The sequence below is a fragment of the Macaca mulatta genome, chromosome 19 (genome assembly GCF_049350105.2).
Source record: "Macaca mulatta isolate MMU2019108-1 chromosome 19, T2T-MMU8v2.0, whole genome shotgun sequence".
Taxonomy (NCBI): Eukaryota; Metazoa; Chordata; class Mammalia; order Primates; family Cercopithecidae; genus Macaca; species Macaca mulatta.
The window spans coordinates 46,496,732-46,518,651 of record NC_133424.1 but is presented as its reverse complement, the minus strand read 5'-3'; the positions used below and the strand labels follow the sequence as shown (position 1 = coordinate 46,518,651).

Sequence of the window (21,920 nt, the reverse complement as noted above, 5' to 3'; positions counted from 1 at the left end):
TGAGTTTTTCATAAATATCATTTATCACATTGAGGAATTTTCCCTGTAGGATTAGTTTTCTGTTTTGTTTTTTTTTTTTTAATCATGAAGGTGTGTTGAATTTTGTCAAGTACCTTTTCTGTATTAATTCAGATGATCATATGTGTGTTTTTTACCTTCATTCTAATAATGTGATGTATTACATTGATTGATTTTCTTGTGTTGAACCACCCTTGCATTCCTGCATAAATCATACTTGGATATGGTGAGTAATCCTTTTAATATGCTAATGGATTTGATTTGCTAATTTTTTTTGAGGATATTTGTATCTATATTCATAGGGGTTTTAGTCTAATTTTCTTGTGATTTTTTTTATTTGACTTTGGTATTATGGTAATACTGGCTGCATAGAATGAATTAGAAAGTGTTTCCTTCTCTTCAATTTTTTGGAAGTTTGAAAATGATTTGTGTGAATTCTTCTTTAAATGTTTGGTTGAGCTAACTCGTGAAGCCATCTGGTTTAAGATTTTTCTTTGCTAGGTGGTTTAAAATTAGTGGTATTGCCACTTTCATTTCTAATTTTAGTTATTTGCGTCTTCTCTCTTTTGTGCTTCATCAGTCTCGCCAAAGGTTTGCCAATTTTGTTAATCTTTTCAAAAAACCAACTTTTGGTTTTATAGATTTTTTTGTCTGTTCTCTTTCTCTATTAGTTTCTGCTCTAGTCTCTATTATTTCCTTTCTTCTGCTGGCTTTGGGTTTTGTTTGCTCTACTTTTTCTAGTTCCGTAAGGTGTAAGTCAGGTTATTAATTTGAGATAGTTCTTCTTTTTAACATGTACATTAATAGCTATTACTTTCCCTCTGAGCACAGTTTTTGGGGCATCTCATAAGTTTTGGCATATTTTCTTTTCTTTCTCACTTGTCACTAAGTATTTTCTAATTTCCTTTGTGATTTCTTCTTTGACCTATTGATTAAGATAGTGTTGTTTAATTTTCACATATTTGTGAATTTTCATTTTTCCTTCTATTGATTTCTAACTGTATCTTATTGTGGTCAAAGAAGATAGTTCGTTTTATATTTATTTTAAAATCTACTGAGATTTAACTTATGGCTTAACATGTCATCTATCATAGAGAATGTCTCATGTGCACTTGGATTTTTTTTTAATCGGGTGAGTGTTCCATATGTGTCTGTTAGGTCTATTTGGTTTTTGTGTTATTCAAGTCCACTATATTTTTACTTATTTTCTGTCTGTGTGTTCTATCCATTATCGAAAGTGGGATTTTGAACTCTCCAGCTGTCTTGGTAGAACTGTGTATTTCTCCTTTAAGTCTATCAATTTTTGCTTTATATTTTGAGGTCTGTTATTAGGTGCAGAAATGTTTATAACGTTATATCTTATTAATTTGTAATGTCTGTCTTGTCTCTTGTAAATTGTTTTGATGTAAAGTCAATTTTGTCTGATATTTGCATAGACATTCCAGCTATCTTTTGGCTACTATTTGCATGGAATATCCTTTTCCATCTCTTTTGCTTTGAACATATTTATGTCTTTGGATCTAACACGAATCCTTTATAGACAGCATATTGTTGGGTGATGTTTTTAAAAATACATTCTGGCAATCTCCATCTTGATTTAAAGAAATGACTCTCAGCCAAATTACTGCCACTTTGCTACTTGTTTTCTATATGCCTTTGGGCTTTTTGTCCCTCATTTTCTTCATTACTGTTTACCTTTATGTTTAATTTTTTTTGTAGTGAAATGTTTTGATTCTCTTTTCATTTCCAATTGTGTATATTTTGTAGCTTTTTACTTCGTGGTCATAGAGGAGATTATATTATATATAACAACCTAAAATTATAATACTCCAATTTGCATTTATACCAGCTTAATTTCAGTAATACATATAAAAACTCTGCTGTTATATAGCTCTGTTGCTCCTTTTCCTTTTTCTTTCTTTTTTTTAATTTTTTTGAGATGGAGCCTCACTCTGTCGCCCAGGCTGGAGTGCAATGGTGCAATCTTGGCTCACTGCAGCCTCTGCCTCCCAGGTTCAAGAGATTCTGCTGCCTCAGCCTCCCCAGTAGCTGGGATTACGGGTGTCTGCCACCATGCCTGGCTACTTTTATTTTTGTATTTTTAGTAGAGATGAGGTTTTACCATGTTGGCCAGGCTGCTCTTCAATTCCTGACATCAAGTGATCCACCTGCCTCTGCCTCCCAAAGTGCTGGGATTACAGGCATGAGCCACTGTACCTGGCCTCTGTCATTCCTTTTCTGTTGTCAGTGTCACAAATCACACCTATATACATTGTTTTCCCAATAACAAAGATTAATAATTGTTTTCATGCATTTTATATCATGTAGATAATAAAAAATGAAATTACAAACTCAAATTATGATAACAGTAGCTTTTATAATTGCTCATGTATTTATCTTTAGCAGAGATTTTTATTTTTTTCTTCATATGTTCAAATTACTGTCTGTATTCTTTCATTTCAACCTGAAGGACTTCCCTTAGCATTTCTAGTAGGGAAGGACTAGTGGTAATGAACTCCCTCAGCTTTTGTTTATCCAGGAATGTTTGAACTTCTTCCTCATTGTTGGAGGATAGATTTGGTAGCTATAGAATTCTTGGTTGATAGTTGTATGTTTTTTTTTTTTCTTTTGGCATGTCAAGCGTATTAACCCACTGCCTCTGGGTTTCCAATGATAAATCTGCCAATAATCTTATTGAGAATTTCTTGAATGGGACAAGTTGCTTCTCTCTTGCTGCTTTCAAGATTGTTTCTTTGGCTTGGGCTTTTTACAGTTTGATTATAATGTGTCTCAGCTTGAATCACTGGGTTTTTCATACTTGGAGTTTGTTGAGTTTTTGGATTTGTTGATTCATGTCTGTCTTCAAATTTGGAAAGTTTTCAGCCTTATTTCTTAAATTACAATTCTTTCTTCCTCTTTTTCTCTCTCTTCTTCTGGACCTTCTGTAATGTGTATGTTGCTCTACTCTGTGGTGTCCCACAGATCCTTTAGACTCTGTTCAGTTTTCTTTAATTGTTTTTCTTCCTGTCCCTCAGACTCAATAAATTGTCCTATCATCAAGTTTGCTGATTTTTCTTCTGCCTGCTCAAATCTGTTTTTGAGCCCCTTCAATGAATTTTTTATTTCAGTAATTGTATTTTTAGCTCCAGAATTTTCCTTTTGGTTCCTTTTTGCATTTTCTATCTTTTTACTGATGTTCTTCTTTTGTTCATACATCATTTTTCTGTCTTTGTCTATGTCTCCTTTAGCTGTTTGAGCATCTTTAAGACAGTTATTTATGTCTTTGTCTAGTAAGTCTACTGCCTGGGCTTCCTCACGTATAGTTTGTTTATTTTTTCTTTGAATGGGCCATACTCTCTTGTTTCTTTGTATGTATGTCTTGTGACTTTTTTGTTGAAAATGGACATTTGAATCTTACAATGTGCTAACTCTGGAAATCAGATTTTCCCCGTTCCCCAGGATTTCCTGTTTGTTTTTTGTTTGTTTGTTTGTTTGTTTATTGTTATACGAGGTCTCTGTGCTAGGATCAACCTAAAATGAAAGCTTATGATCATCTTAGGTCTTTTCTGAATTTGCATCTTTCCCTGAGCTTGTGCAGTGCCTTTTAAATTCCCTTGTATACACAGTTGCTTTTGAATGTCCTGATCCCTAAATGTCCACCTTCCAAAGGGAACAAAAGGGGAGAAAATCCAGTGGCTATCCCTTGATACCTTCTGCAAGCCAGTTCAGCTGGTGGGGATTAAGCCAATCGTGGCCCACCCCATGTGTCTGCACAGCTGTGATCAGAAGTAGTAATCCAGAATCCCAACACAGAACTCTGATATTTGGAGGATGAGTCCATATTGCTCATCCCTAGGTACTAATACTGGCTGATACTTTATAAATAACATCTCATCAAATCCACACAAGAGCCCTATGTGGCCAGTACAATTAAAATCATTTGAAAATAAGGAAACGGAGGTTCACAGAGTGAAAGCCATTTGATCAGTCTTTCATTGCTGGAAGAGACTTCACTGAAGTTCCTCATCTATGTAAAAAAGAAAAAGCAGCCTCTAATAGCTGGGAGCTGGCCTAACAGTAACAACTGGGTCTTGGTGTTGCTAGCAGCTTGTCTAGAATGCACTGCTAGATCATGGTGTTCTCCTATTGAAAGTGAACAGTTTTCACAGAACAACAACAACAAAGGCCTCTCTGTAACTGTGATGCATCTAGACAGAAACAAGACTGCTCTGTAATTAAGCCTGAACAGAGACAAAACAGGAACACTGTCCAAACCATAAAATATCAAACATCCCCTTCTCTCAGCTGATCTGAGTGACTGCTGTTTCTTTACCAATTGCAGTTTTAGCTTTGCTCCATTCTTCTCACCTTCTAGAAAAGATATAGTTGGTTACACTTGTTGTGGGCAAAGGACATGAACAAACACTTTTCAAAAGAAAATATACATCTGGCCAAGAATCATATTAAAAAGCTCAACATCACTAATTATTAGTGAAACGCAAATCAAAACCACCAAGAGATACCATCTCACACCAGTCAGAATGGCTGTTATTAAAAAGTCAAAAAACAACATGCTGGTGAGGTTGCAGAGAAAAAGGAATGCTTGTACACAGTTGGTGGGAGTGTGAATTAGCATGTAAGACAGTGTGGCAATTCCTCACAGACCTAAAAACAGAACTACCATTCAACCTAACAATCCCATTACTGGGTATACACCGAAAGAAATATAAATTGTTCTGTCATAAAGACACATGCACACGTATATTCATTACAGCACTATTCACAATAGCAAAGACGTAAGATCAACCTAAATGCCTAACAATGATAGACTGGATAAAAAAAATGTGGTACATATACACTATGGAATACTATGCAGCCATAAAAAAGAATGAGATCATGTCCTTTGCAGGAACATGAATGGAACTGAAGGCCATTATCATTAGCAAACTAATGCAGAAACAGAAAACCAAATACCACATGTTCTCCTTTATAAGTGGAATCTAAATGGTAAGAACACCTGAACACATAAAGGGGAACAACACACACTGGGGCCTATCAGAGGGTGGAGTGTGGGAGGAGGGAGAGGATCAGGAAAAATAGCTCATGGGTACTAGGCTTAATACCTGGGTGATGAAATAATCTGTACAACAAACCCCCATGATGTAAATTTACCTCTATAAGAAACCTGCACACATACCCCTGAACTTAAAATAAAAAGTTTTTTAAAAAAGAATTGGTTACACTTTTTGATAGCACCCAACCCAAAACAAATCCCCACTTCTTTGAATCCTTCCCAAAATCATACAACACAGCCCAAATTCTGTTAGTCTTCTCTGACACCTTCTTCCTGAGACACCACACCGTTCCCCGTGGTGTACATCTGCCCTCACTGCAGCAAGTCAAAAAACCTAACTTTGTTCATAGGTGCATGCCTGATTGTCTTTAGCTGATGGGTATTCACATAGCAAACCTGTTCCCACCTCAAGGCCTTTTCATGTGGAGTGTGCTTAGTTCAGACCTCGCTTTCTCTGGAATGTTTTTTTGTTTGTTTGTGTTTTGAGACAGTGTCTCACTCTGTCACCCAGGCTAGAGTGCAGTGGCACAATCTCAGCTCACTACAACCTCCACCTCCCAGGTTGAAGCAATTCTCCTGCCTCAGCCTCCTGAGTAGCTAGGATTATAGGTGTGTACTACCACACCTGGCTAATTTTTGTATTTGTAGTTGAGATGGGGTTTCACCATGTTGGCCAGGCTGGTCTCGAACTCCTGACCTCAGGTGATCCACCTGCCTCAGCCTCCCAAAGTGCTGGGATCACAGGCATGAGCCACTGTGTGAATCTTCATGACCATCTTATATAGGTCTGCTCAAATGTCACTTCTTCAGAGAAGCCTTCTCTTCTCACCTACCTGTCTCTCCACAGGCTGGGCATGGTGTCCCACGCCTGTAATCCCAGTACTTTGGGAGGCCGAGACAGGAGGATAGTCTGAGGTCATAAGTTTAAGACAAGCCTCTACATGGTGTATACATTTTCTTTATCCAGTCTACCATCTCTACCAAAAATTTTAAAAATTAGCTAGGCATGGTGGCACGTCCCTGTAGTCCTAGCTACTTAGGAGGCTGAGACAGAAGAATCACTTGAACCCAGGAGTTTCGGGCTGCAGTGAGCTATGATTACACCACTGCACTCCAGCCTGGGTGACAGAATGAGACCCTGTCTCAAAAATAAATGAATAAATAAAAATAAAATAGTCTCTATATTAGTTGGCTAGGGCTGCCATAACAAACACCAGAGACTGGGTGGTTTAAACAACGGAAATTTATTTTTTCACAATTCTATAAGCTAGAAGTCCAAAATCAAGGTGTTGGCAGGGTTGGTTTCATTCTGAGGCCTTTCTTCTTGGTGTGCAGATGGTTCCCTTTTCACTATGTCCTCACTTGGTCATCCCTCTGCCTGCGTTCTAATTTCCTCATCTTTTAAGGGCACTAGTCATATTGGATTAGAACCCACTCTAACAACCTTATTTTAACTTAATTACCTCTTTAAAAGTCCTGTTTCCCAGTACAGTCACATTCTGAGGTATTGGCGGTCAGTGTTTCAACATATGAACTTGTGGGGTCACAATTCATCCCCTAATAGTCTCCATCCCCAATCTCTCTTCGTGCCTTCTTTTTTTCTTCAAAGCGTTTACCATGACCTGATGTTTTATTAGTCATTTATTTGTTTACCATCTGTGTATTAGTCTATTTCCATACTACTATGAAGAAGTATCTGACACTGGGTAATTTCTAAAGAAAAAGATGTTTAATGGACTCAGAGCTTCACATGGCTGGGGAGGCCTCACAATCATGGCAGAAGGCAAAGGAGGAGCAAAGGCATGTCTTACATGGTGGCAGGCAAGCAACCGTGTGTAGGGGAACTGCCCTTTATAAAACTATCAGATCTCACCAGGCACAGTGGCTCATGCCTGTAATCCCAGCATTTTGGGAGGCTGAGGCGGGTGGATCATTTGAGGTCAGGAGCTTAAGAACAGCCTGGCCAACATGGTGAAACCTCCTCTCTAATAAAAATACAAAAATTAGCCAGGTATGGTGGCGCACATCTGTCATTCCAGCTACTCAGGAGGCTGAGGCATGAGAACTGCTTGAACCCGGGAGACAGAGGTTGCCATCAGCTGAGATCATGCCACTGCACTTCAGTCTGGGCGACAGAGTGAGATTCCACCTCAAAAAAAAAAAAAAGAAAGAAAGAAAAAGAAAAGAAAAAAAAAACCATCAGATCTTGTGAGAGTTATTCGCTATCATGAGAATAGCATGGAAAAAACCTGCTCTCATGATTCAATTACCTCCCATTGGGTCCCTCCCATGACACATGGGGATTATGAGAGCTACAATATGAGATGAGATTTGGGTGGGGACACAGTCAAACCATATCACTGGCCAAAGCATTCAATTGCCAGTTCACGATTTGCTATACTCCCTTATCCTGCCATAGCAACTAATGATGTTGCAGATGGTACCACCTCTGTTAGCCACAGTATCTGAAGGGACTTTGTGGAGTAGAGCTCTCCCCAGCCAACTTTGGATACTTCACATGAAAAAAAATTTTATTAAGCCACTAAGATTTTAGAATCCTTTGTTACACAGCATAACTTAACCTATCCTGACTAACACATCCCCTAGGATGGATGTAAGCTCCGAGAGGTCAAGGACTTAGCCTGGATCCTTGGTGCCTGGTGCAAGGTGGATAAGTGATATGGTTTGGTTTTGTGTCCCCGCCCAAATCTCATCTCGAATTGTAATCCCCACGGGTGGAGGGAGGGACGCAGTGGAAGGTAATTGGATTATGGGGGTGGTTTCTCCCATGCAGTGAGGGAGTTCTCATGAGCTCTGATGCTTTAAAAGTAGCTGGCAGTTCCCCCATCGCTGTCTCTCTGCTGCCACCTTGTGAAGGTGCCTGCTTCCCTTTCGCCTTGCACCATGACTGGAAGTTTCCCGAGGCCTCCCCAGCCATGCAGAACTGTGAGTCAATTAATCCTCTTTTCCTTATAAATTAACCAGTCTCCAGTAGTTCTGGCCGGGTGCTGTGGCTCACATCTGTATTCCCAGCACTTTGGGAGGCCGAGATGGGCAGATCACTTGCGGTCAGGAGTTCAAGACCAGCCTGTCCAACATGGTGAAACCCCGTCTCTACTAAAAATACAAAAATTAGCTGGGCGTGGTGGCTCATGCCTGTAATCCCACCTACTTGAGAGGCTGAGGCAAGAGAATTGCTTGAATCTGGGAGGCAAAGGCTGTAGTGAACCAAGATTGCATCATCACACTCCAGCCTGGGGGCTAGACAGTGAGACTCTGTCTCAAAAAAACAAAAAAAAAGGAAAGTCTCAGCAACGTGCCTGGGGTCATGTGGCTCACACAGTGCCTAGCACAATTCTGGTACAACTAATATTGTCCTATCGGTCACTGCTGTGGAAGACATGGTTGGCTACACCAGGTCAGCATTCTTTTCTACAGCTCTCCTGCATACAAAACCCTGATTTTGTTTGAGTCTTCAGCGGCTTTTCTGCTAAGAAAAAGCTGACCTTACCCAGTCCTAGGGAACAAATTCTAAGTGGTTTAAGCCAACGATGTAAACTTCATTTATTTTCAGGGATTGGTTTAGACCTGGGCATGGGCCCCGATCCTGGCCAATAGAACTTCAGGGCAGAGCTGATGTGAGGATTTTGGAAATGGTTTTAACTCTGTGATATAAAGGATAATACGAGAGGAAAAATTCCTTGTAATAGACATTAGCCATGGAAATCATTACTGCCATTTGCCAAGAGATTCCTGGAAATAGTAGAGTTCCATTTCTTTTTTTTCTTTTTTTTTTTTTTTTTTTTTTTGAGGCACAGTCTCGCTCTGTCGCCCAGGCTGGAGTGCAGTGGTGCGATCTCGGCTCACAGCAAGCTCCGCCTCCCAGGTTCATGTCATTCTGCTGCCTCAGCCTCCCCAACAGCTGGGACTACAGGCGCCTGCTGCCACGCTCGGCTAATTTTTTTGTATCTTTAGTAGAGACGGGGTTTCACCGTGTTAGCCAGGATGGTCTCGATCTCCTGACCTCGTGATCCGCCCACCTCGGCCTCCCAAAGTGCTGGGATTACAGGCGTGAGCCACCGCGCCTGGCTAGAGTTCCATTTCTTTTGGTAGATTGGTGGTGCCATGTAGCTGTTTCTGGCCAATGGTTTGTGAGCAAGTGACATGACATGTGTTACTTAAGGGCAAAGCATTTAATGTAGACCCGAAATCTTACAGAGAGCTCTTTCCTCCTCCTTGGAAGAAACTGAAGATGTTTGAGATGGCAGTTGCTCCATCACCCTGGATTCCTGAGTGATTCCAGTACCGATGCACAATGAGTAAGAAGTAAACCTTTCTTGTTTTATGTTATTGAGATTTGGGGGAGTTTTTTTTGTTTTTGTTTTTTTGTTTTGAGATGGAGTCTTGCTCTGTCACCCAGGCTGGAGTGCAGTGGCACCATTTCAGCTTACTGCAACCTCTGCCTCCCGGGTTCAAGTGATCCTGCCTCAGCCTCCCAAGCAGCTGGGACTTCAGGTGCGTGCCACCACACCTGGCTAATTTTTGTATTTTTAGTAGAGACAGGGTTTTGTCATTTTTTTTATTTTTAGTAGAGATAGGGTTGGCCACGTTGGTCTCAAACTCCTGACCTCAGGTGATCTGCCCTCCTCAGCCTCCCAAAGTGCTGAGATTACAGGCGTGAGCCACCGCACCTGACCAGAAGTTTATTATAGTAGCAAATAACTTATCTAGATTGATACCAAAATAGTATCAGGAGTAAGGTACTGAGGTAATTAAAAAAGAAAAAGACAGCATTGGCTTAGATACATTTGGGACAAAGACACTTATTTGAAACCTGAAGGATGGAAGGTGTCGCCTGAGATACTCTGGAAGGCAAATAGTGCATTTTATGGACTTGTAGCTTTCAAGGAAGCAGCTGGAATATAAGATATTAGCAGTAGATATTGGCCAAAGTTAGCTAAAAATTGAGAAGGCCTTTGAGAGACAAAGTCCAATTAGAACTCAGCTTTTGACAGGGATAAAATCAAGAGTATATGCCTAGGTAAATAATTATTACCCATTGTTTAAAGAATCTCTGAGTGAATTAAGACACTACCAGAAAATGCTTTTGGTGGACAAATTCCTCAGTGAAAGAGAGATAAAGGATATAGCTCTCCAAGGATGCTTGATAGAGTTTCAGGTACCTGAAAAGAGAGAGAGAGGATAAGAATATCTTTTTTTTTTTTTTTTTTAGACAGAGTCTTGTCCCGTCGCCCAGGCTGGAGTGCAGTGGTATGATCTTGGCTCACTGCAACCTCCATCTCCCGGGTTCAAGCAATTCTCCTGCTTCAGCCTGCTATGTAGCTGGGATTACAGGAGCCCACCACCACGCCTGGTTAATTTTGGTATTTTTTAGGAGAGACAGGGTTTCACAATGTTTCCCAGGCTGGTCTCGAACTCCTGGCTTCAAGCAATCCTCCCACCTTGGCCTCCCAAAGTGCTGAGATTATAGGCGTGAGCCACCGTGCCCAGCTTGAGAACATCTTGAACAGAACTACGACTGTGTGTGTGTCTTTGTTTGTTTGTTTACATATTTAGTTGACTGGAGGCTTATAAGAACTGTAGGTCCCAAACTTTGGGAGATAGAAAGCAGGCTGAGTAAACTGCTGATGTCTCGAGGAGGGCACATCTTCAGATGTAGCCAAGGAGACTATGAGAAAAGGAGATATTTCCCTGGAGAGTGAGACATGAGCCACAGAGAACAATCATTTGGGAATCCCTCTACCCTCCCCACACACACCAAGGAGCTGCTTCGGTGCTAGTTAAGGAATCTTTCCCGTCTACAAGATAGGGGGTCCTTGTAATGTTTTCCCACTGGATTTCAGAAGTGGTACAGAGCAGTGATTTCTGTGTGTCTTCTCTCTCTCTCTCTCTCTCTCTCTCTCTCTCTTTCTTCTTTCTCTCTCTCTCTTTTTTTTTTTTTTTTTTTTTTTTAGACAGAGTCTCACTCTGTCATCCAGGCTGGAGTGCAGTGGTGTGATCTCAGCTCACTGCAACCTCTGCCTCCTGGGTTCAAGAGATTCTCCTGCCTCAGCCTCTCAGGCATATGGGACTATAGGCATGCACCACCACACCTGGCTAATTTTTGTATTTTTAATAGAGAAAGGGTTAGACGGGGTTTCACCAGGTTAGTCAGGCTGGTCTTGAACTCCTGGCCTCAGGTGATCCACCCGCCTCGGCCTCCCAAAGTGCTGGGATTGCAGGTGTGAACCACTGGGCCCTGCCTCTTCCACTTTCTAATGGTCATAAAGTCATTTTGTCCCATTCCGTCGTTATATATTGGGTATGTGGAGGGCCAATCATTTGCCTTTGTAGTTCGTTTGTTCTGATTTAAGCTCACCCATTTTGTTTCCTGCCTAGCTCATGTGGACATTTGACCTTTGGCCCTGCAACCTATGACAAGCCATTTGATGACACAAACTGAACTATACTCCTGGAAGCACAGTGGATCAAGGTTCATTCCATTGCCTTGGCTGATCCTCGAGTTTTGTGAGTGACTTCACAATGGCCAGCCTCCTTCTACAGCCTTGGTTCACCATGCTGGACACCCTCTGGCTGCTTAGCCTTAGCCTTTCTTGCCCTGCTCTGTGGGCCTAGATGTTCATCAGCTGTGCATACAAGAACCTCTGCCAGCGAGCCCTACTCTCAGGCAGTGATGTTGTCCCGAAGTGTGACCATCCCATGGCACTCTGGTACTTCTCTTCCATTCTTGGGAAAGATCCTTCTCTGCTTAATTCAATGCCTGACATAAGGAAATTGCCTGGGGGTAGCCTTCAACTGACCAACCCTCAGCCCTCCCAGCCCGGCCTCTATCGCTGCCGGGGCAATGATGGTACGCTTATGGTACAATATAAGATCGACTTCCAGGATGTCACCAACCCTCATGTTACGCACAAGAGCCTGGACCAAAAGTCCTTGCAGAATGAGACCCTGATCCTGGATGGCAAGGTACTCAACTTTACCAGCTGGGACCCCTGGCAGGACTGTAACCGCGGCGGGGAACCGGGTGAGCGCAAACACCTGGGGTACTGCTACACTGAGGAGCCCCTGGAAAAACCCGTGCCCTGCCGGCTGTATCTGAGAGACTAGAAGATGCAATTCAGCCACACACGGCCCGAACTGCAGGTGGAAGCCTGCCACGTACCCTGCAACCCGGCCAAGGAAATTCACCAGCCATACCTCATCTTTGACATTTACCAGCCCGGCAAGTGGACGAACAACAGGTGGCTCAACTTGTCCCTGGGCCACCATCTACAGGTGACAGGACCAGAGCCATAGCCCTGCCCTTGACCCTCACCCAGGCTTTGTTTTCTGTGCTCACCTGGGCTTGGGGGTTACCTTCCAACGGAAAACCAGACTCTTTCTCCCAGCCCATAAGCCTTCATGGTGGTTCTGCTCAGAAAAAGGTCTCTTCACTGGCTTGCTGAGATGTGCATTCAGGAAGAATTCCCTGGTGTTTCCTCTGAGTGTGCCCTGGGCAGATGATGTTAGGGACACAGCAATGACCTAGTTCTTGTCTGCACAGGCTTCTGATATTCAGGGGGAGGCCAAATGTAGAATCTAGAGACCAAACTACTCAGGCCCATGGGCTCATGCCAATGTAGACACTGATGTTTCTGTCTCCTGATCAGACCCCGGTGGATACAATTTATCTATCCATCCTTGCCCCAGTGCCACAGTGTCTTTGGTTTTTTTTTTTTTTTTTTTTCTTTTATTTATTTGTTTATTTTTGAGAAGGAGTCTCCCTCTGTTGCCCAGGCTGAAGTGCAGATTGCACTTCATTGCAATGGCACAATCTCAGCTTACTGCAACCTCCATCTCCCAGATTCAAGCGGTTCTCCTGCCTTAGCCTCCCAAGTAGCTGGGATTGCAGGCACCCCGCCACCACACCTGGCTAATTTTTATATTTTTAGTAGAGAAGGGATCTCACTGTGTTGGCCAGGCTGGTTTCAAACCCCTAACGTCAAGTGATCTGCCCTCCTTGGCCTCCCAAAGTGCTGAGATTACAAGCACAAGCCACTGCACCCGGCCCACAGTGTCTTTTTATACCTTTCAGTAAGTCATGATATGTAGTAGTGCTTCCCAACTTTGTTCTTCAAGATTGTCTTGGTTATTCTTGGCCCATTATATACAAATTTTGGAATCAGTTTGTAGTTTCCACCCCAAAGCTTCTTTTTTTTTACATTGGGACTTTGTTGAATATAAAGATAAATTTGGGGAGAATCAATATATATTCAATATTTAGTCTTCTAATCCATGAAATGTGGCAAATACTTCCTTTATTTAGTCTTTCTTTAATTTCTCCCAATAATGTCAAGTTATTAATGTAGAGGACTCATGTATCTTTTATTATATTTATTCCTAGGTATTTAATTTTTTCATCCTATCATACACTGATCTTTTAAATTTCATCTTTTAATTCTTTGTTGCTGGTAAATAAATCATATTTAATATATGACCTTGTATCTAATTTTTCGCTTGTATCTTACCTCCAGTAAAATGCTGAATGGAAAAGCTGATGGCAGAAATACTTGTGTTATTCTCAGTATTTTACTATGAAGCATAATTTAGCCCGAGGTGTTTTTGTTTGTTGGTTTGTTTTTTGTTTTTTTGAGACAGGGTCTCACTCTGTTGCCCAGGCTGGAGCGCAATGGCGTAATCTCAGCTCACTGCAACGTTCACCTCCCGGGTTCAAATGATTCTCCTGCCTCAGCCTCCCTAGTAGCTGGGACTACAGGCACCAGCCATCACACCCGGCTAATTTTCATATTTTTAGCAGAGATGTGGTTTCACCATGTTACCCTAACTGGTCTCAAACTCCTGACCTCAGGTGATCCACCCACCTCGGCCTCCCAAAGTGCTGGGATGACAGTTGTGAGCTACCGCGCCCAGCCTGCCCTAGGTTTTTAGTAGAAACATTTTATCCTCTTAGAAAATTTCTTTTCCTAGTTTGCCAAAAGTTTTGAGCCATAAATGAATGTTGAGTTTTATCAGATGCTTTTTCTGTATCTACTGAGATAATAACATGGTTTTTCTCCCTTATTCTGTTAATGTGGTGAATTACATTCATTGATGTTCAAATATAAACCCAAATTTGCCTTCCTGAAATAACCCAGTTTGGTCTTTATATTTATCCTTATGTAAAGAAAATCACTGGAATCAATTTGCTAATATTTTCTTTGGGATATTGCGTCTATGTTTACAAAAGAGATCGACCTGAGATTTTTCTTTTTTGTAATGTCCTTATAAAGTTTTGGTATATGGTGATGCAAGTCTCATAGAAATGTTCCATCTTTTTCTATTTTGGGAAAAGTTTGGAAGATGAATTTTATTTATTTATTTATTTATTTATTTATTTATTTATTTGAGGCAGGGTCTCTGTCACCCAGGCTGGAGTGCAGTGGCGCAATCTGCACTCACTGCAACCTCTGCCTCCTGGGTTCAAGCTGTTCTCCTGCCTCGGCCACCCGAGTAGCTGGGATTACAGGTGCCCACCACCATGCCCGGCTAATTTTTTTGTATTTTTAGTAGACATGGGGCTTCACCGTGTTGGCCAGGCTGGTCTCGAATTCCTGACCTCAAGTGATCCTCTCATCTTGGCCACCCAAAGTGCTGGCAAGTGCTGGCATTACACGTGTGAGCCACCCTCTGAGAAGGGGTTTAGAAAATGGAATGGAAGGAAAGGGAGCAACTGAGAAAAATATTTGTTGAAGATGTATTGAGTCACGCAGATGGCTGAGGGAAGAGATGGGGACCAGCACGTGCAATGGTTCTGGGGCAAGAGCCCCTCTGCCTGCCTGACAGATTCAAGGAAACAGTGGGAGGCCAGTGTGGTTGGAGGGTAGGGAGTAGGGGGAGAGGTGCAGGAGGTCAGAACAGTAACCAGAGAGAATTTTTTTTTAATTTTTTTTATTTTTTTGAGACGGAGTTTCACTCTTGTCACCTAGGCCAGAGTGCAGTGGTGCGATCTTGGCTTACTGCATCTCCGTCTCCCAGGTTCAAGCGATTCTCCTGCCTCAGCCTCCCGAGTAACTGGGATTACAGGTGCCCACCACCATGCCCAGCTATTTAGTAAAGACGGGGTTTCACCATGTTGGCCAGGCTGGTCTTGAACTCCTGACCTCAGATGATCCGCCTACCTCAGCCTCCCAAAGTGCTGGGATTACAGGCGTGAGCCACCAAGCCCAGACCCAGAGAGGATTTGTTTACTGCTTTATCCCCAGTGCTAAGAAGTGTGCCCAGAACATAGTAAGAGTTCAGGAAGTATGTGTTGAGTGTTCACATGTGACACGTTCATGCTCTTGTTCCATCCCTGGGAATGTAGTCTCACCCCTGGGAAAGGAAGGGGGGCAGGTAGTAGAGAAAATTCTGAATAGACAAATTAAGTTTGCTCCTTTCCCAGCAAAATGGAGGGCTTGGAATAGAAATTAAATATGGTTGGCGGGGCACAGTGGCTCACGCCTGAAATCCCAGCACTTTGCGGGGCCAAGGTGGAAGGATGACTTGAGGCCAGGAGTTCGAGACCAGCCTGGGCAACATAACAAGACCCCGTCTCTACAGAAAAAATTTTAAACTAGCCGGGCATGGTTAGCATGCACCTGTAGTCTCAGCTACTCAGGAGGCTGAGGTGAGAGGATTGCTTGATTACAGGAGTGTGAGGCTGTAGTGAGCTGTGATTGCAGCGCTGCCTTCCAGCCTGGGTAAAAGAGTGAGTCCTTGTCTAAAAAAAAAAGAAAAAATAGTGTTGTCAGCTTGTCATAAAACAAAAGGAGATGGTGACCTCACACACCCATGTGGTGGCTGCAGTTCATCCCACTGCCCAGGGCTGAGGCCAGAGTTCATGGGTGACCTCACAATGTTCAGGGTGGCACCGGCCCACTGCCCCAGCCCCAATCCACCATGCCACCCATGCTGTGGCTGCTGCTCAACTTTGCTGCCCCGGCGCTAGGGTTCTACTTTTCCATCAGCTGCCCCAGTGGTAAGCAGTGCCAACAGGCCCTACTCTCCGGCAATGACATTCTCCTGTATTGCAACTCCTCGGGGGCACACTGGTACTACTTATTCACACAAGGCAAGAAGGGCAGGCTCGCCAGCCTCACCAATATTTCCAACATGGAAATAATGCCCGAGGGCAGCCTTCTCATTAAAGATCCATCGCCCTCCCAGACGGGCCTCTACCACTGCTGGAATAAGAATGGCCGCCAAGTGGTGCAGTATGAAATTGACTTCCAGGACATCTCCACCCTGCATGTAACACACAAGGACCTGGGTCAGAGGCCCCTGCAGAACGAGACCCTGCCTCTGGGCAGCAAAGAGCTCATTTTTACCCGGTGGGAGCCCTGGCAGGACTGCAACCGCTGTAAGGAGCCGGGCGAGCGTAAACGCCTGGGGTACTGCTACATTGAGGAGCCTCTGAAGGAAGCCATGCCCTGCTGGCTCTATCTGGGAGAGATGCTGGTGTGGTCTAGCCGCTTGCGGCCTGAGCTGCAGGTGGAAGCCTGCCACGTCCGGTGCACCAATAACACACAGTTAAGGGTAGATTACGTCATTTTTGACAACTTCAGGCTCGATGAGGAGACAGAATTTGTGTGGCTCGACTGTCCCTTAGGATCCATGTACAGGTGATGGAATCCCTGCCTCTGGCCCCAAGCCAGGTTCTTCCGGTCTGGGGATCCTTGGTGGTAATTTGTGCAGAGGGACGAGGGGGCGTTCTATGCAGGTCAGCCCCATAGTGGTCATCAGGACAGTGCCAGGCCCTGGTCTTAAACAGTCCAAGGGGGACACAGCCCAGGGTGGTGCGAATTGGAATGGGAAAAGCACAGGCAGACAGATGGGGCTGTGACGGGGGAAGCCCAGGAAGCTTAGGGACTCCAACAGGCCCCTGCCTCATCTGGGAAGGTCATCGAGACCCTGGAGGAGAGGCTGTTCCCCCCGGGGCTTCCCATCAGGGCCTGCCTCCCAGAATTCACACTCATCTTGCTTCCTGCCAGGAGTCCCTGGAAAATACCCCCTTCCCCTCCTCTCCCCCAATCCACCTGCCCCTTAATAAGAAATGCAGGCTGGGCGCAGTGGCACATGCCTGTAATCCCAGCACTTTGGAAGGCCGAGGCGGGTGGATCACCTGAGGTCAGGAGTTCGAGACCAGCCTGGCCAACATGGTGAAACCCCGTCTCTACTAGAAATACAAAAATTAGCCAGGTATGGTGGCACATGCCTGTAATCCCAGCTACTTGATAGGCTGAGGCAGGAGAATCACTTGAACCCGGAGGTTGCAGTGAGCCGAGATCACACCACTGCACTCCAGCCTGGGCAACAGTGGGAGACAACTCTGACTCAAAAAACAAATGCAAAAAAACAAAAACAACCCAGAAATTCATTGTCTCACCCTTCTGGAGGCTGTAAGTCTGAAACCAAGGTGTCAGTAGAACCACACTCCCTCTCAGTCCCTCTGAGCTGGGCAGAATCCTCCCTTTTTGTAGCTTCTGGACGCAGTCAGAGATCCCGGTCTTCTCTGGCTTGTGGCTGCTTCTCTCCAATGCCCGCCTCCATCATCACTTGGCATTCTTCCTGGGTGCCTGTGTCCCTGTTTCTCTTCTCCTTTTCTTAAAAGGACGCCGCTCAGATTGGATTGAGGGCCCACCCTATTCCAACATGCTCTCATCTCAACTGATTATATCTGCAATGATCCAATTTCCAAATAAGGTTACATTCTGAGGTTCTGGGAAGGACATGTGTTTTGGGGGGCCGCTGTCCAACTCAGTGCAGAGGTCTTGCCAGCCCCCGGCCACACGGGGTCATTGTGATGTGTTAAGGATACTAAAGACTGTAAAGTGCCTGCCACAGCATCCAATAAGAAGTTCCACAATGTACCTAGCTGGGAACGCAAGCTTTTATGATATTGTCTGTGGAGTATCCTCTCTGTTCTTCCACCACGCTGGGTATGTCAGTGCCTGATTCATTCTCCACTAAACACGTGTTCACTGCACATTTATATGCCAAGCTCCATTCTAGGGACCTGTGAAACAGTGAAGAACACAACCAACAGAGATTCCTGCCCTTGTGGTGCATAAATACATAGTTTTATTATTGTTGTTGTTTTTATTATTATTAGAGACAGGGTCTTGCTCTGTCACCCTGGCTGGAGTGCAGTGGCGCGATCACGGCTCACTGCAGCCTCAATTCCCCAGGCTCAGGTGATTCTCCCATCTCAGCCTCCACAGTAGCTGGGACTACAGGCATGCACCACTATGCTCGGCTAAGTTTTTAAGTTTTGTAGAGATGAGGTCTCACTCTGTTGCCCAGGCTGGGCCCAAACTCCTGGATTCAAGTGATCCTCCCACCTCAGCCTCCCAAAGGGAGGGGTTACAAACCTGAGCCACTGTGCCTGACCTATTGTATTTCAGATGGTGACGGAGCAGGGAAGAATGCTGGGAATAGGGGAAGTTAAAAGTGTAAAGTGGTGGGGTCAGGGAAGGTTCCTCTGAGAAGCTGCCATTTCAGCCCAGACTGAAAGGAGGTGAGGGAACTCTGGGGACAGAGGGAACAACCAGGGCGGAGGCTGTGCCCAGCATATCAGAGGAACATCTAGGAGAGCAGCGTGGCTGAGCAGAGTGAGTGAAGGGGAGGGTGAAGGAGATGAGACCAGACAGGCAAAGGCAGGTGGACAAATCATTAAAGGAGTGCCCTTGCTAACTCCTCCAAATAACCTTATGAGGTACAATCATTACTCTCCATTTTTTTGGTTTGTCGTTTTCTTTTTTGGGACAGGGTCTTGCTCTGTCACCCAGGCTGGAGTGCAGTGCTGTGACTGGCTCACTGCAGCCTCAACCTCTTGGGCTCAAGTGATCCTCCCACCTCACCCTCCTGAGCAGCTGGGACCACAGGCGCATGCCACCGTGTCCAGCTAATTTTTTAAATTTTTGCAGACATGGGTTCTTGCTTTGTTGTCCAGATTGGTCCTGAACTCCTGGGCTCAAGCCATCCTCCTTGCCTTTGCCTCCAAAAGTGCTGGGATTACAGGTGTGAGCCACCAAGCCCAGTCTAGACTCTTATTTTTAGATGAGGAAATGGAAGTTCAAAGAGCTTGAGGCATTTGCCCAGGTCACCCAGCCAGTAAGGGGTGAGGCCAGTAAGGGGTGGGGCCAGTAAGGGGTGGAGCCAGTAAGGGATGGGGCCAGTAAGGGGTGGAGCCAGTAAGGGATGGGGCCAGTAAGGGGTGGAGCCAGTAAGGGATGGGGCCAGTAAGGGGTGGAGCCCTGGGAGCCCCCACCCCACTGTCGACGGCTGCACAGTGCTCCGTGGGGAGTGGCAAGGAGGGGGGCGGAGCGGTGCTTTATTTTTTGTTCCTCAGGGAGAAGGGGGCCACTGTTTCCACCTCCCTTCAGACGTCGGTCCCTCCTTTCTCCCTGGGCCCTGCACCTGACCTTGTCCTCCTCGCAGGCCCGTCTACTGGCATGCCAACGACACCCCCCTGACGTGGGAGAGTCAGCTCTCCGGCCGGGACTTCACCACCTTCCTGGACCCCTCCACCGGCGGCAGGCAGCTGCAGGTCTTCCAGCCGGCCATCTACAAGTGCTTCGTGCAGCAGGAGCTCGTGGCCCAGTTCAACCCCGCCACCAGTCCGGAGACGCTGGAGGCTCAGTGGAGAGAGAACGATGCCCAGTGGCGGGAGGCAAGGAAGGCCCTGCCGGGCAGAGCGGACTCCGTGCTCAAGGGGTTGAAGCTGGTGCTGCTTGTCGGCACCGTCCTGGTCCTGCTGGGGGCGCTGCTCAAGTTCATCCGCCCTTCCCCGGGCAAGAGAAGCAAACAGGTGCTGATGGTGAAATAAAGCGAACCCCCGATGCACAAGTGGACCCAGCCTCCGGTTCCCTCTTAGCCACAGCCTCCCCTTCCGTCGCTCCCGCCCCCGTGCCCACCCACACGCTGCTCTGAGTTGCATGAACCAGGACAGACCTGCGGCCATAGCCCAGGGTGACCGGGCTCTTCCCTGTGTCAGGTCCTGCTCTGTTAACTCATTAGTAATTTCCATTCCACAGATGAGGAAACTGAGGCTGGGGATTCTAGTTCAAACCAGATTGCCTGGCCCAAGCCCTGTGTTCTTCAGAAGGAGGGAAAGATGGAACGAGGCCATTCTTTGGGTGTCTCCCCAAGGGTAGTAACTCATAGCCTCCTCACTCACCCCATTCCCCTAACAAGATGGGGAATATGAGCAGGGCATCCCTAGGCTCCCCAGATCTCACTGGGCCCTGCTGTCTTTCCCTGCCCATCCCTTGCCCGCCCTCCCTACTGTGCCCAGGCCTTCAGGCCCAGCCACCACTCCCCAAGTCAGAGGCAGTACCAGATACGCACCACTTTTCCAGGCTCTTGCAGTGGAGCGAAGCCCCTCAGGTCCTTGGAAGGGGAGACAGGCCCTTCTGCTGGTACAAGGCGCCAGGTCTGGCTCAGCTGACCTGCAAGAATCACCAGGCCTGGCTGTTCCCAGAAATCACACAGTGTTCAGCAGAGTGCAAGAGTGGACAATAATTCATGCCATTAAAATTCATTGCCCTGATAGTGCAGTGAAGCCATGACTGGACAGAGATGAAACTCTCCCAGAACAGAACCTCTGCCCCCAGGACAGGGCTGGATTCACCCCTCATGTACCAGACACTGTTGCCAAAACACTTAAGGCTTCATGTGGTGCCCAGATGTTCAAAGATTCCTGCAGAATGAGGGAGCGTTCCCTGAGGACTAAAGAGGCTTCCCTGGGAACCAGAGGTAGACAATAATAATGATAATCATAGCAAACATTTGGGGACTTCCTGGTGTGGTCAAAACTCAAACCCTTCATAAGTGCTATGTCCCCACAATCACCCAAGAGGCTGGTGCTACTGTTAACTGTGTCTTGCAGCTGAGAACATCAAGACTCAGAAGCTCCAAGCAACCTACCTGAGGTCACACACTGAGCTTGGGAAGGGGCCAGTGGTTGAAAGGTGAAAGGAGACCTGAAGTGCCCACCCCAGCTCCCAGGGAGCCCCCCAGTGCCTGCACCCATAGAAGCCCCCATTGCGTGGGAGCTGGAGGTGGGACAGGGAGAGCCAAGCACGGGTTCCACACTCAGGGGTTTGTTCTGCACAGCACTGAAGTCTCACAACCTATAGCAGAGGCTGTCAGTGCCCCAGTGCTCCAAGGCTGTCAGGGCAGCCCCTAAAGTGACCCCAGTGACTTCCCACCTCCTGGTGTCCATGCCTTGTATGATGCCCTCCCCTCCAGTGTGGACCAGACCTGTGACCTTGCACCTAACCAATAGCGCACAGTAAAGGTGTTGAGCTGTCACTCCCTAGCTTGCCTTATGTTATCTATGACTCTGTGTTAGCAGATCAGAGGGAGGGAGGCTTGTTGGCTTGATGAAGTAAGCAGCCACATTGAGGAAGTCCACATGGTAGGGAGCTGTGGGTGGCCTCTAGGAGATGCAAGTGGCCTCTAGGACCTGAGGGAGGTTCCCAGTTGAGAGCAAGCAAAAGGCTAGGACCTTCAGTTACACAGCCAGAGGGAAACGAACTCTGCCAATAACCCAGATGAACCCAGAAGTAGATTCATCCCCAGTCGAGCCTCCAGATGAAAGTGCAGCCCAATCCATGTCTGACAGCAGCCTTCTGAGACCTCAGATGGAGGGCTCAGCTAAGCTGTGCCTGAACTCCTGATCCATAGAAACTGTGAGATCATAGACGTGTGTTGTTTTAAGTCACTGAATTTCTGGCGATCTGTTTTGCAGCAACAGACAACAAATACACTCACCCATATCCCTGGA

At 45.6% G+C, this 21,920-nt stretch overlaps 2 protein-coding genes and 1 long non-coding RNA gene across 10 annotated transcripts in view; 2 read left to right on the top strand and 1 right to left on the bottom strand.

Annotated features, from left to right (window-relative positions):
• Positions 1 to 14,239, top strand: part of LOC144337408 (protein FAM187B-like) — a 36,307-nt gene extending 22,068 nt beyond the window's left edge. For 4 of the 7 annotated variants that reach the window (XM_077982220.1, XM_077982216.1, XM_077982218.1 and 1 more), the window contains exons 2-3: positions 9,311 to 9,411; positions 11,492 to 14,239. In XM_077982220.1, the coding sequence (XP_077838346.1) occupies positions 11,729 to 12,220 (492 nt within the window). In that variant the 5' untranslated portion in view covers positions 9,311 to 9,411; positions 11,492 to 11,728 and the 3' untranslated portion in view covers positions 12,221 to 14,239. Of the gene's footprint in view, positions 1 to 6,759; positions 6,893 to 9,310; positions 9,412 to 11,491 lie in introns of all 7 variants that reach the window. The other 3 variants (XM_077982217.1, XM_077982222.1, XM_077982221.1) reach the window with 2 other exon arrangements.
• A 772-nt stretch (positions 14,240 to 15,011) lies between these two features.
• FAM187B (family with sequence similarity 187 member B) lies at positions 15,012 to 19,983 on the top strand. Of its 2 annotated transcripts, XM_077976317.1 has the most exons (3): positions 15,012 to 15,301; positions 15,782 to 16,752; positions 19,571 to 19,983. In XM_077976317.1, the coding sequence occupies exons 2-3, from the start codon at positions 16,031 to 16,033 to the stop codon at positions 19,956 to 19,958; spliced, it is 1,110 nt and encodes a 369-aa protein (XP_077832443.1). In that variant the 5' UTR covers positions 15,012 to 15,301; positions 15,782 to 16,030; the 3' UTR covers positions 19,959 to 19,983. The 2 variants fall into 2 exon arrangements, with proteins under 2 accessions (XP_077832443.1, NP_001180926.1); NM_001193997.2 differs by lacking the exon at positions 15,012 to 15,301 and having other exon boundaries at positions 15,982 to 16,752.
• LOC114674016 (uncharacterized) lies at positions 18,189 to 20,620 on the bottom strand. The gene is made up of 2 exons (XR_003724944.2): positions 20,480 to 20,620; positions 18,189 to 19,943 (listed from the first exon to the last, which is right to left on the bottom strand). It is a non-coding gene; the product is annotated as an uncharacterized LOC114674016 (long non-coding RNA).
• Between the last annotated feature and the right edge of the window lie 1,300 nt (positions 20,621 to 21,920).

Coding starts and splice junctions, on each gene's coding strand:
- FAM187B (XM_077976317.1), top strand. CDS start 16,031: ATGCCACCCATGCTGTGGCTGCTGCTCAACTTTGCTGCCCCGGCGCTA. Junction 16,753..19,570: donor CCCTTAGGATCCATGTACAG/GTGATGGAATCC, acceptor TCCTCCTCGCAG/GCCCGTCTACTGGCATGCCA.